A 12,055-nucleotide genomic window follows, 5' to 3' on the forward strand; every position below is an offset into this window, starting at 1 on the left:
AGTGAAAGACAGCTAACAAGATGTGACACTTTAAATCCTTTACTGCAGATATCTTAAAACGTACTGTAGATGTGAGAGCCTGGAATGGAAAATGGTGGAGGACACCCCCACAAACACGCCCCCACACAACCTTTTAATTTCCTCAACCCTTCATGTATTTAGCTGTGAAAGGGGCACATGTAGTTATCTCTGATGAGTTTTGCCCCAAGCCTGCCAGCTCTTTTCCTGGCTTGACAGAAATTATTTTCCGGTTTTATACTTCAAAACCCATTAGCTGACAAGCCTGTACACATGTCCCCTCTACCCTGAAATTATCTCTATTTAGGCAAAGCACCACGTGAATTCGTCTTTGGTGTTTTAAAATGAATAATGGCAGCTTTTAGACGCAAATGTCGCTCTCATTCTGTCGGTATAGTTGTGTGTCACTGTCTTTTAATAGTCTAAACAGGATGAAGATGTTTCAGCCAGCCGTTTTGAAGACAATGAAGAGCTGCGGTATTCACTGCGGTCAATAGAGAGGCATGCTCCCTGGGTACGGCACATCTTCATAGCCACCAACGGGCAGATTCCTTCCTGGCTTAATTTGGATAATCCCCGGATATCTATAGTAACTCATCAGGTAAAAAGTTTCTGACTCTGTTATCTGGGAACTCTTGCCCTAAATTGCATCAATAAGGAGTGTGTGATATACAGGCATATTTGTGTGAAGTTTTCTTCGCTGCAATTGCACCGTACACGTGAAACGCTGACTTAAAATGTTGCATCCAAATGACATTTGGAAAGCGTTTTGAAACCTCTCATAAGATCCCCCCCCCCAATAATATTTTCTTTTATTATTCTAGGAGATATTTCAGAATTTGAGTCACCTACCGACTTTTAGTTCTCCTGCCATTGAAAGCCACATTCATCGCATTTCAGGTCTGTCCCAGAAGTTCATTTATTTAAATGATGATGTGATGTTTGGAAAGGATGTGTGGCCTGATGATTTCTTTAGTCACTCCAAGGGTCAAAAGGTAAGCCATCACAAAATAATTTTATTTATTCAATTTGAGAGATCAGACACCTTTCTGTTGGAAACACGCCCGGGAAGGCGGCCAACTTCCCAAGTCTCTGGGGCTCTGATGGTCCTCCCTGGCTGTAAATCTCCCTCAGTCCAGAGAGACCAGTGATAAGCGATGCCTCTCTCCTGAGAAGAGCACACTCTGGCATATCATTGCAGAAGAAAGACTCAATCAGTAGCTCTAAAACTACTTTATTTACAGTCTATATACAAAGACTTCATCAGCACGTCTGTGCTCTTTGAGCACCAGTACAGAAACAGCAGCACATTCAGAAGTGAAACCAACTTCCAACAGTACCGATACTGCCTTTCTCACGCTCTCTCAGACACTCACATGATATACACAAAACATAGTGCTACTACTGGAGTAGCACGGATGCATAGAAATCCTAACACTTTCGTCATTTGGGAGATGCCTAGTTTGATTTTGCTTTCACCAAGTTTGACAATAACAGAGGTGACTAATATGAGAACAAAACTTATAAATGGTAAGGTTGATAAGCCGGAATTTGCACAAGCCATGTGCACTTGCAAGCAGCCCTTTCACTGTTTTTTCTGTGTGAGCAGCAATACAAAGCAGGAAGCCAATTAACCATAGCTTCCCATTACATTTATGAAGGGTTTGCAAGTCTGGCTTGTTTAGAAACCATTAACTATATTACCTAGTTTGTGTGTATTGGCAGGTGTGGTTCATTTTGACTTCCCGGTGTGTTTCGTATGATGGAGCTCATGCATGTTGTGGTTTATTAAACCAAGTTTTGATGGTGCAAATGCAATCAGTTTGGTTTTCCAGTGAACTGACCTCTAAAAACCAGAATATTTAAATCAACATTTTGGATTGTGGAGATGGGGGTAAAGGTGCATTTTGCAATGAGTAATCTCTACTGAATATATTAAATCGCAAAGCTCTTAGTGCAAAAAACACAAAAATATCTAAAAATGATTAACTATGTAAGAATTATTTACTATTCGTTACTTAGATTCTGTTTCCCTAGTTGAAAATATCCATTTATTTGCAACTATGGTGCAAAGTATTTCTGTATCGCTGCTGGCGAGTATTTTGAAGGGTGACCCTGTGAATAATACATGGTTTATGCACCCTTTATAAGTGATGCAGTATGCATGTGCTTTGTACTTGGGTGCTGGAGCCAGAATTCAGAATGCATTGTGAGAAGTTTCCCTCAGGATCAGTTTGATGCTTCTTGGCCACATCCTGGAAAGTATCTGCTTCCTCTTGTGCTTCAAGACGGTGATAGCCATTTGTGGGAGCTCGCTCACACAACAACCATTCCACCAGCACAGGGATGCGGAAACTAGGCCAAATTTGACCCAGCAGGTTTGCCCTGTGAGTCTGTTGCTCTCAAAACTTCACACACCTGCCCCACACCTGACAGCAAGGTACAACCGCTCATCAGCTGATGACAATGGGAGTGCATTTTGCTCCAGGAACATGAAGTTGTTTGCATTGAAAGCAAAGGGGGAAAGCTCCATTCTAGCAGCCGTTTCAGTGCAAGCTTTGACAGGTGCAAGCTTTGACAGACCCTGTCAATCATCTGACATCACAATGACACCAGGTGATTGACTGCCCCAGCTACCTTTGAAAGTTGGCCCAAAGATCTGCCCCCCATGAGCCAGAAAGCTTCCTTATCCCTCGCACTACCAAGACTCTTGTTCTTAGTGTAGTGCAACAAATGAGTGTCTTGCCCTTGGAAAGACGCTGTGCTGCTCCTGCTATAATTATGCTTCATGACAGTTGTACATTACTGTTTTCACTAACGCTAGCACAACAACATCAACTCTCTAATTTCTGGTGCTAATGTTACATTGGATCTCGCTCTTAATAAATATCCGTCTCCTCGTCTGAGTGCTATTGAAAAGGACGTGACGCCATGCAAAAATAGCGACACATCAAATAATGTGATTTAATGTCCCTTTCCCTTTTGTATGCCTTCACAGATTTATGTCACTAGAGCAGTATGGCTAAAAAGAAAGAAAAGCTGGAGAGTTTATATCTCTAAAGAAGGGATATTGTATAGATTGAAAACATTCTGAAAATAGAAAGAAGAGGATGGAGAATCAATATTATTATTTTTTGGTAAAAATATAGCAGGTTGATATCCTTGGAAAGGCAGATAGTCAGATAAAAGTAAAGCAGGTTAGTTTAGCTTTAAACTAGCTGTATTCATTCATCTAATTACTGGTACTGTTGGGCAACAATTAAGGCTGAATGTCGGATAACTTCAAATCAAGTAGAGGTCAGTGTTTCGGTCCCCAAGAAATTTCCTGTTCACCTTTAGAGTACAAACATAGGAATTGCAAATCAGTTTGCTGTGTAGAAGTGAATTTAAATACCGTATTTTTTGCTCTATAAGACTCACTTTTTCCCTCCTAAAAAGTTAGGGGAAATGTTTGTGCGTCTTATGGAGTGAATGCAGGCTCGCAGCTATCCCAGAAGCCAGAACAGCAAGAGGGATTTCTGCTTTCGCTGTGCAGCGATCCCTCTTGTTGTTCTGGCTTCTGAGATTCAGAATATATTTTTTTATTGTTTTCCTCCTCCAAAAATTAGGTGCGTCTTGTGGTCTGGTTCGTCTTATAGAGCGGAAAATACGGTACGTTCCTAGAAGCTGTGAGAATAAAGTGGTTTTGTCTCCATTATCAGGTTTACTTGACTTGGCCTGTTCCAAACTGTGCTGAAGGATGCCCTGGTTCGTGGATCAAAGATGGCTACTGTGATAAAGCCTGCAACAATTCAGCTTGTGATTGGGATGGTGGTGACTGCATTGGTAAGGAAGGCATAAGTACTGAAACCTGGCTTTTTGCATTTCAGAAGTCCGGAGACACTGATATATTATTTTGCAAATGTGAAGAGATTATCTCTTTGGAGCGTATTCTTGCAGACTCTTGGGTAGCTCTAGATGTAAGCTCACATTTGAAAAAGCCCAGTTGCTTTCACGGTGCACTCTTGTCTCAGCACTAAATTTCAATAGTGAGCAGCATTGACTCTGGGTGTCTTCTGTGTAAAGGAAAAGGGGGCACTGGATATAATCACACTTTTCCTGGAGAGAGTAATCCATGCAGGAAAAAAAGAGTATGCCACCATGTGAAAAACGTTCTTTTTTTTGCAAGTCAGGTAGCTGATGCTTTTCTAGTTGGGATGTAGCCTTCCTAACCTTAGGGCAGATTGTTGTCTTTTGACAACAGAGATTCAGTGGTGGTTAGCGAAATAATTTTGCTCCAGATTTTGTCTTTTTTATCTGTACTGGGGTTTTTTTTGGATAATTTGTTGGCTAGGCTTGAGCTTCCCTGTTTTCCATACAGTGGACATTAAGAGTTGCATACCTCCCCGCCCTCTTGCTTGCAAAATTGATAACCTTAGGGATGTATTGGTTTCCTGTATAAAGTATCCTTTCATTTAAAGCATACAGAATTGGATCATGAGTTAAGAACCATGCTGGGGTCTGTTTTCAGAAATGCTTAACCAACTCTTAACTTGTACATTGAGGCTTTTTTAAACTCAGCAGTGAGCAGTTTTCTACACTGTGTTTCCCTTTTTCTTTTATAGGCAGTAGTATCGGTAACCGTTATGGTGCAGGTGGTGGAGCTGGTGTCGGTGTTGGGAATGTTGCTCCCTGGCAGTTTGGGGCAGGAATAAGTGGAGTTTCTTACTGCAACCAAGGCTGTGCAAACTCATGGCTGGCTGATAAATTCTGCGACCAGGCATGCAACGTCTTTTCTTGTGGATTTGATGCTGGTGACTGTGGACAAGGTATGTTAAAACAAATGGAGTCCCTGCAGCCTTTTGGCTCTTCCATACTGTTTAATGTATGTCTGGTGCGGTCATTCGGTCTACATTGATGGAAGGGAGTTGCTAGATTTAACTGTACTTTGACAACATTTGAGAGGGAGGGGGGAAAGAGAGAGAGAGTCCATCCAATGTCCATCCAGTGATGAACTCATAATATCACGTCCAAATTAGTCCAGTGTAAGAGAGAAAGAAGGGGGAAAGAGATGCCCAATATTAATATGTATGGACTAGCTCCTCTGAATCTTTCCTTCCTACTTAAATGTTTAGCTCTGCCTTGGCTGTAAAGAGTTATTGAAGGCAGACCTAATGCTTGAAAGACACACTTAGACTTTATTTTTAAAAATATATTTATTTGTTCATTTATGCCGTTTATCTATTTGCACAGGCTAGGTGGAGCTGTACCTTTATGAATATTTTGAATTAAGGTTTAATTCTTTCTATTCCTTCAATACATCTCAAACCATTATTTATTTTAAGATGTTACACTATATTTTGGTTTTGTTTCATTTTCTTATGTGTATCATTATTTAGTATATATTATTTGTAGTTTGGTTAGTTTGTTGTAGTCTTCTATAATTTTCAGTGTTATATTGGCTTGACACCAAATGAGTTACAGTACTGTGTACGTTAGCATTATGGTAATTCCAATTCTGGTGTTTTACAACTCTTTATTTTGGAAAAGCGATGTTTGTTGTTCTTAATGTTAAAAAATCAATAACAATTATTTTAATAATAATAATAAATAACTGCAAGCATTGCAGGGTCACCTTGGAGGAAGGGCAGCATGAAAATGCAGATGATACAAATAATTCTCTGGAGATTATGTGATGTTTTATGAAGTTTTAAATTGTATTTTTATTGTGTGTTTGATATGTGACTTGTAAACCACTTTAGGGAGAAATTTTCTTTAAAAGCAATATGCAAATAAGCCGTATAAGTAAACACATTTATGTTTTTCCAGATCGCTTTGATGAGCTGTACAAAGTGACTCTTCAAAAGAACCAGACTCATTATGTCATTCCAAAAGGCGAATATTTGCCCTTTTTCAGTTTTGCTGGAATAGCTAAGAAAGGGCTTGATGGCGCCTATAGTGATAACCCAATAATCCGCCATGCTTCCATCGCCAACAAATGGAAGACCATCCACCTGATAATGCACAGTGGAATGAATGCAACTGTGATCCACTTCAACCTTACATTTCAAGGTAAAGCGGATGAAGAGTTCAAGATGCAGGTCACCCTGGAAGTTGATACAAGAGAAGAGCCAAAAGTCAACACAACGTCTACCCTGAAACCTGAAGGTGATGCAAAAGCTGCAACTTTGGTGCCAGAAGCTGAAATGATCTTTGAGGATATCCCTGAAGAAGAACGTTTCCCAAAAATCAGAAGCCACCCAAATGGCACAGCAGAGAATCTGGACGGGGACATAGTAATTCAACTGCTTAACATTTCTGCCCTCCCGGAAGATGTGAGGCTGGCCCTACAGAACCTAGATTTGCAGCTAGCTATTGGTGACATCACACAGAAAGGGTACAATCTGTCTAAGGCGGCTCTCCTGAAATCCTTAGGGATGGTACCAGCCACAACGAGGGCTGCATTAAACTATTCCCAGAAGATAAGGGGAAAGGAAGTAGACGACGGCTTGGAAAATGGGAAGAATCGCACGATTTGGCAGAAACCTGACCAAGATGCCAGGGATGGCAGAAGAGATGTAGAAAGAAGAGTGCATGATACTTTCCCACTGGAGTTCAAACCAGCAAATACTACTCCAGTGGCTATGAAGGTGAACAGCCATTTCCCACTAAGACACGGCTCTGTGGTAAAATCTAAATCTGTACCTTTAACCCAGAATACGGGTGAGCGACTTGAATCTCCAGAGAACATCCTAAATGTCCTTGTACAGAAAGAAGCTCAGAGGACGAAAGAAATGAGGGAAGGAAAAACTGCAGGGAGAAAAAAGGAAGAGGCGGATGCCATGGAGGACGTAGCCGAAAGTCAAGGCTTACCACGAAGGAAATTGCAGCATTACACTGGAAATTACCGAGGCTTTTTGCCGTGGGAGAAACAGAAATACTTCCAAGACCTTCTTGATGTGAGTATATCAGATGGGTAGGATAGTGTCTAGCAAGGAGGATTAAAATAAAATAAAAATGTTTATTTAAAATGCTAGCATAGCACAGTGGCTCAGAAAATGAGCTGATTATGCAGAAGTCAACTGAAACTTGCTTTGCCATAAACTCATTTGGTGATCTTTTGGGCAAGTTATGCTTTCTGAGCCTCAACTCCCTACCAACCCCTCCCACTGCAGATATAGCGAATGAAGTCAATATTCCTATTGATTTCATATGCTATTTTGTGTTTGTGACTTACTTTCTTCTATATTGAAGAAGCTTGTGTCTTGCTTTCTGTCGACCAGTTGGAGACAAGGAAACTGGCAATGTGAGCATCTTAACCACATCAACAGTGTTCAGATTCATTCTCTCTCTCTCTCTCTCTCTCTCTCTCACACACACACACACACACACACACACATATTAGACAACCAGTACTGTACTGCTGTAAGAAAACCTTATAAGGGAACAGCATTAAATACTCATCAAACTTAAAGCTGAAAGCCTTCTTTAAAAATAATGGTTTAGTCAGATGCCTGAAGGAATAATGTCTTGAAGTGTGAGGGCTCTCACTTTGAAAGTTGTTTGCATTCTATCTAGGTATAATGTTAGGCCTTCAGTATCTTTGAAGAACTAATTATTTGATCAAGGAATGCTTTTAAAGCCACTTTTACACAGCTGGTACTACTACTACTATTATTATTTATTATACCCTGCCTAAAAAACCAAACAGTTATAGAATTAAAACTATATATAAATATAAAAGCACTGTTAAAAACATACAGGTAGTTACAATAAAAACAGCATGCCAGTGGGCCCTTTGATTAAAAAGCAGTCAGTTCCCAAAACCCTGTTGGAACAAGAAGGCCTTCCCCTGCCAGCAGGAAGACAACAAAGGGGTGGCTAGTCCGACTTCTCTAGGGAGGGAGCTGGGAGCAGCCAGCAAGAAGGCCCTCTCTCATATCCCCACCAAGCACGTTTGTGAGGTTGGCAGGACCTAGAGAAGGGCCTCCCCCGAAAATCTCTGAACACAGGCAGGTGTATATGGGGAGATACGGTCTTTCAGTAAGCTTAGACCTAAACCATATAGGGAATTAAAGGCCATAACCAGTGCTTTGAATTGTGCCGAGAAACGGACTGGTAGCCGGTGGAGCTCTCCTTGCAAGGGAAACATATGCTCCCTATAACCAGCCCCGGTAGGAGAGTAGGAGATTGCTTTTAGATGTTTTAATTGTATTGTTTTAATATTGGCATGTTTGCGACTAATGTACGCACGATTTGCATTCTTGTTTTCCAGGAAGAAGAAGCGTTAAGGAGGGAAATGGCTTATTTCACAGATAGTAAACTGGTTGGAAGGCAGCTGAAAGACACATTTGCTGATTCTCTCAGATATGTAAACAAGCTTTTAAACAGCAAATTCGGATTCACGTCTCGCAAAGTCCCTGCTCATATGCCTCACATGATTGACAGAAAAGTCATGCAAGAACTGCAGGATCTGTAAGTCTGACATAGAGGAAAATAGTAACCCTTGCATTTGAAATATAGATATCCCAAGTTGGATCTGCCAAAATAGGTTTTCTTATTAAGTGAAATAAGGGAGAAATATGAGCTACTTCTTCTCACAAGCAGTAAGTGAAGAGGCTAACCTGTTTTTGGGCTGCAGCACTTGAGATTGTAGGTGAGGACTCCCACAGTGAAACACTCCTCCATACTAGCAACACACAAAATCACTGGACACACACACAATCACTAGGCCCAGACTTCTTCCTGTTTTCTATATAGAAAATATTGAAGTCGGGGGAGGTTATATTGTGAAGATTTCCATCCTATGAGCTCCGCATCCTCTGTCTCCAGTGGTGCAGCCCTGAAATAGGTTCACCTCATCTGCCATTGTTTTGAGAGATTTTTTTGTCTTTTTTTTTTTACACACACACACACACACACACACACACAGACCCTTTCTTGCCTTTGTTGGCTTATCTTTCGTGTTGAAAGGATCAGGTTTCTCACCTGGGGCTGCTTCTGAAGCCATCTTTGTCACTAGAAGCCTCTTTGCAGCTCCAACTTACTTGCCAACTATGGTCTTCCCTAGACAGGGGTAGGATGGCTACAGCTACGATAACTTCCAGATTGGACTTACGATGTGTTTTACATGCAGCTGCCCTTGAAAGCAGTCCAGAGGTTGCCACTGGCGGGAAATGCAGTGACCAGGGTGTTAGTGCGTGCTTCTGGTTGTCCACTTGCAACCCCTCTTCTGAAACAATTCTATAGGTTGGCAGTTGTCTTCCAGGTCCAATTGAAGCTGCTTATGATAACATTTAAAGCTCTAAATGACATTGGCCTATCTGAAAGAGTGTCTCCTCCCATACTAACTGGATAACGCCCAGATCCCCAGATCTGCTGGGGAATGCCTCTTGGTAGTCCTAGTCCCTAATGAATGTTTTTAGGAGGCTTATGGGGTGAGGAACCTTGTGAGGGCTTTCTGTGGCTGACTTATATGGACAGGTTATTCAGATTTTCTGTATAGCCAATTCAGTTGATTTTCGATGTTTCTGGACAGGTTTCCTGCGGAATTTGACAAGACCTCCTTCCACAAAGTACGGCACTCTGAAGATATGCAGTTTGCCTTTTCATATTTCTACTATCTCATGAGTGCAGTTCAGCCACTGAACATTTCCCAGGTTTTTGATGAAGTTGATACGGATCGGTCTGGGATTTTATCTGACCGGGAGATTCGTACATTGGCCACAAGAATTCATGAACTCCCTCTAAGCTTGCAGGTAATTTTTTTTTTAAATACCCCAATGAAATTCTGTACAGAGGAGGGAAAGTTAATGGAAAGTAGACGTTACAGATGTTGTTTGCTCAGTGGCATCTTAACACTTCTGTGTTTGTATTTGGTTAAATACTACTTATTCAGATTTTGTCAAAAAGCAATTGATTAAATTAAGGAAATGCATTAGAATATAAAGGGAAAGTGTAGTGTTCTTATTACTGGAACATGATTATAGGGACATTTTGATGCATTGGTGAAGATAGGGAATCTCACCAAACTTGGAAGCAAACTTCCTGTCTTCCTCCTGTTCTGATGAATTACACTTAATTTTTTTAGAAAATAAAGCACGTCAAAGTGCAAGTAGATAAATAGGTACCGCTCCAGCGGGAAGCTAAACGGCGTTTCCGTGCGCTGCTCTGGTTTGCCAGAAGCGGCTTAGTCATGCTGGCCACGTGACCCGGAAGCTGTACGCCGGCTCCCTCAGCCTGTAAAGCGAGATGAGCACCACAACCCCAGAGTCGGCCACGACTGGACCTAATGGTCAGGGGTCCCTTTACCTTTATTCACTGGCGTCGTGCCTCTAATCCTTGAGGTGGTATATCGTCATCATGACAAGTAGCTATAGATAGCTGTATCCTCCGTGAACTTGTCTAATCCTCTTTTAAAACCACCTAGATGTCGGGGAGAAAGTTTGTACCCTAGCCTTCTCCCGGATATCTCATTCCTGTACGACTGACTTTTAAAATCATTGTTTGAGGGAATGTATGAGCTCCCACCTGCAGTCTGAAGAAGAGCCCAGGCTCACTGATGTAGTGAAATAGACTTTCATAAGCAAAAGTCATGGTTGTGTGTAAGTGTGCAGTAAAGCTCATCCATGCGGAGAAAGAAAATGCATAACCTTCTTTTCTTTTTTTCCCCTTGCTAGGATTTGACAGGTCTGGAGCAAATGCTAATAAATTGTTCTAAATCCCTTCCATTCAATATCACTCGGATTCACAACATACCACCAACTCAGGAGGCATATTATGATCCCAATCTGGTAAGGAACTGTTGCAAACATACTTTCATCTCCCTCTCCAATTGGTGCAGACTGGCATTTCAAAAAACAGCTTTCAAAATATGTGGTATAATTTCAGATGGTCAAAAAGCCACTGTTTAAATCCCTGCATTCAGTAATCTGAGATGTCTTGCTCCCCGTTAATTTCTGTTGTGAGCAAATCTTCCTGCTTCAGACATACGCACAACTTGAGCTTGTCCATTGATTTTGTGATTTAAGAGCAAACCTCCCTCCCTCCGCAATAGAGTGCCAAGAGCTGCTGCTGAATGCCCCCTAAATTTGAAAAACACCTAGTCCTATAACACAGAACAGCTGTAATTCAAGGATAAAAGAAACACTAAACCACCTGGAGAAATTATTTGGGAGCCAGGTACCTAAAGAAGCACCTCTCCCAGTATCACTCATCACAGGTCCTACGATCAGAAGGGAAGGCCTTGTCGGTGGTGCTGCCTCTGGTTGCTTCCCAGTTAGCCTTGATCCATGACAGGGCCTTCTCGGTGGTTCCCCATTTATAGAATGCCCTTCCTCGTGATGTGCATCCACCTCCCTCATCATTGACTTTCAGGAGAAATTTAAAAAGACTCCTGTTTACCCAAAAATTTGATGGCTAATGGAAACTGGCCATGGCAACTGTGAAATTAATTATTATCTTTTTACACGTTTAGTTGTTCTAAATGCTTATGGTTTTGAATTATTGGAATCATAGAATATTGGAAGGGACCCTGAGAATCATCTAGCCCAACCCCCTGCAATGCAGGAATCTCAGCTAAAGCATCCATGACAGAAGGCCATCCAACCTCTGTTTAACAACCTCCAAGGAAGGAGAGTCCACAACCTCTCGTGGGAGTCTGTTCCATTGCTGAACAGCTCTTACTGTCAGAAAGTTTTTACAAATGTTTAGTTGGAATCTCCTTTCTTGCAACTTGAAGCCATTGGTTCGAGTCCTACCCTCCAGAGCAGGAGAAAACAAGCATGCTCCCTCCTCCATGTGACAGCTCTTAAGATATTTGAAGATGGCTATCATATCTCCTCTCAGTAATGCCCCCCCTCCATTTAGCATTGCAGCCTTTAGGAGGCTAACAGTACAGTCCTATGCATGTCTACTCAAAAATAAGCCCCATATTGTTCAGGCAGTAGCAGATGGTATTGTGGTGGGACTGTAGTGCTCACCTGACCTCTGGCTGTCCAACAGGAAGGGTAAGGCAGCAGTGAGGTTGGTGCGATGCAAATATGCCAGCAGGATTGGC

At 41.7% G+C, this 12,055-nt stretch overlaps 1 protein-coding gene across 2 annotated transcripts in view; it reads left to right on the top strand.

Moving 5' to 3' along the window:
• Positions 1 to 12,055, top strand: part of GNPTAB (N-acetylglucosamine-1-phosphate transferase subunits alpha and beta) — a 44,135-nt gene that overhangs the window by 25,295 nt on the left and 6,785 nt on the right. For both annotated transcript variants that reach the window (XM_083401338.1, XM_083401339.1), the window contains exons 9-16: positions 440 to 619; positions 843 to 1,013; positions 3,720 to 3,843; positions 4,623 to 4,826; positions 5,827 to 6,956; positions 8,273 to 8,472; positions 9,536 to 9,755; positions 10,677 to 10,790. In XM_083401338.1, coding sequence (XP_083257464.1) covers positions 440 to 619; positions 843 to 1,013; positions 3,720 to 3,843; positions 4,623 to 4,826; positions 5,827 to 6,956; positions 8,273 to 8,472; positions 9,536 to 9,755; positions 10,677 to 10,790 — 2,343 coding nt within the window. The remainder of the gene's footprint in view (positions 1 to 439; positions 620 to 842; positions 1,014 to 3,719; positions 3,844 to 4,622; positions 4,827 to 5,826; positions 6,957 to 8,272; positions 8,473 to 9,535; positions 9,756 to 10,676; positions 10,791 to 12,055) is intronic.

This window comes from Podarcis tiliguerta (genome assembly GCF_965153285.1).
Source record: "Podarcis tiliguerta genome assembly, chromosome: 10".
In the NCBI taxonomy this organism is placed as follows: domain Eukaryota; kingdom Metazoa; phylum Chordata; class Lepidosauria; order Squamata; family Lacertidae; genus Podarcis; species Podarcis tiliguerta.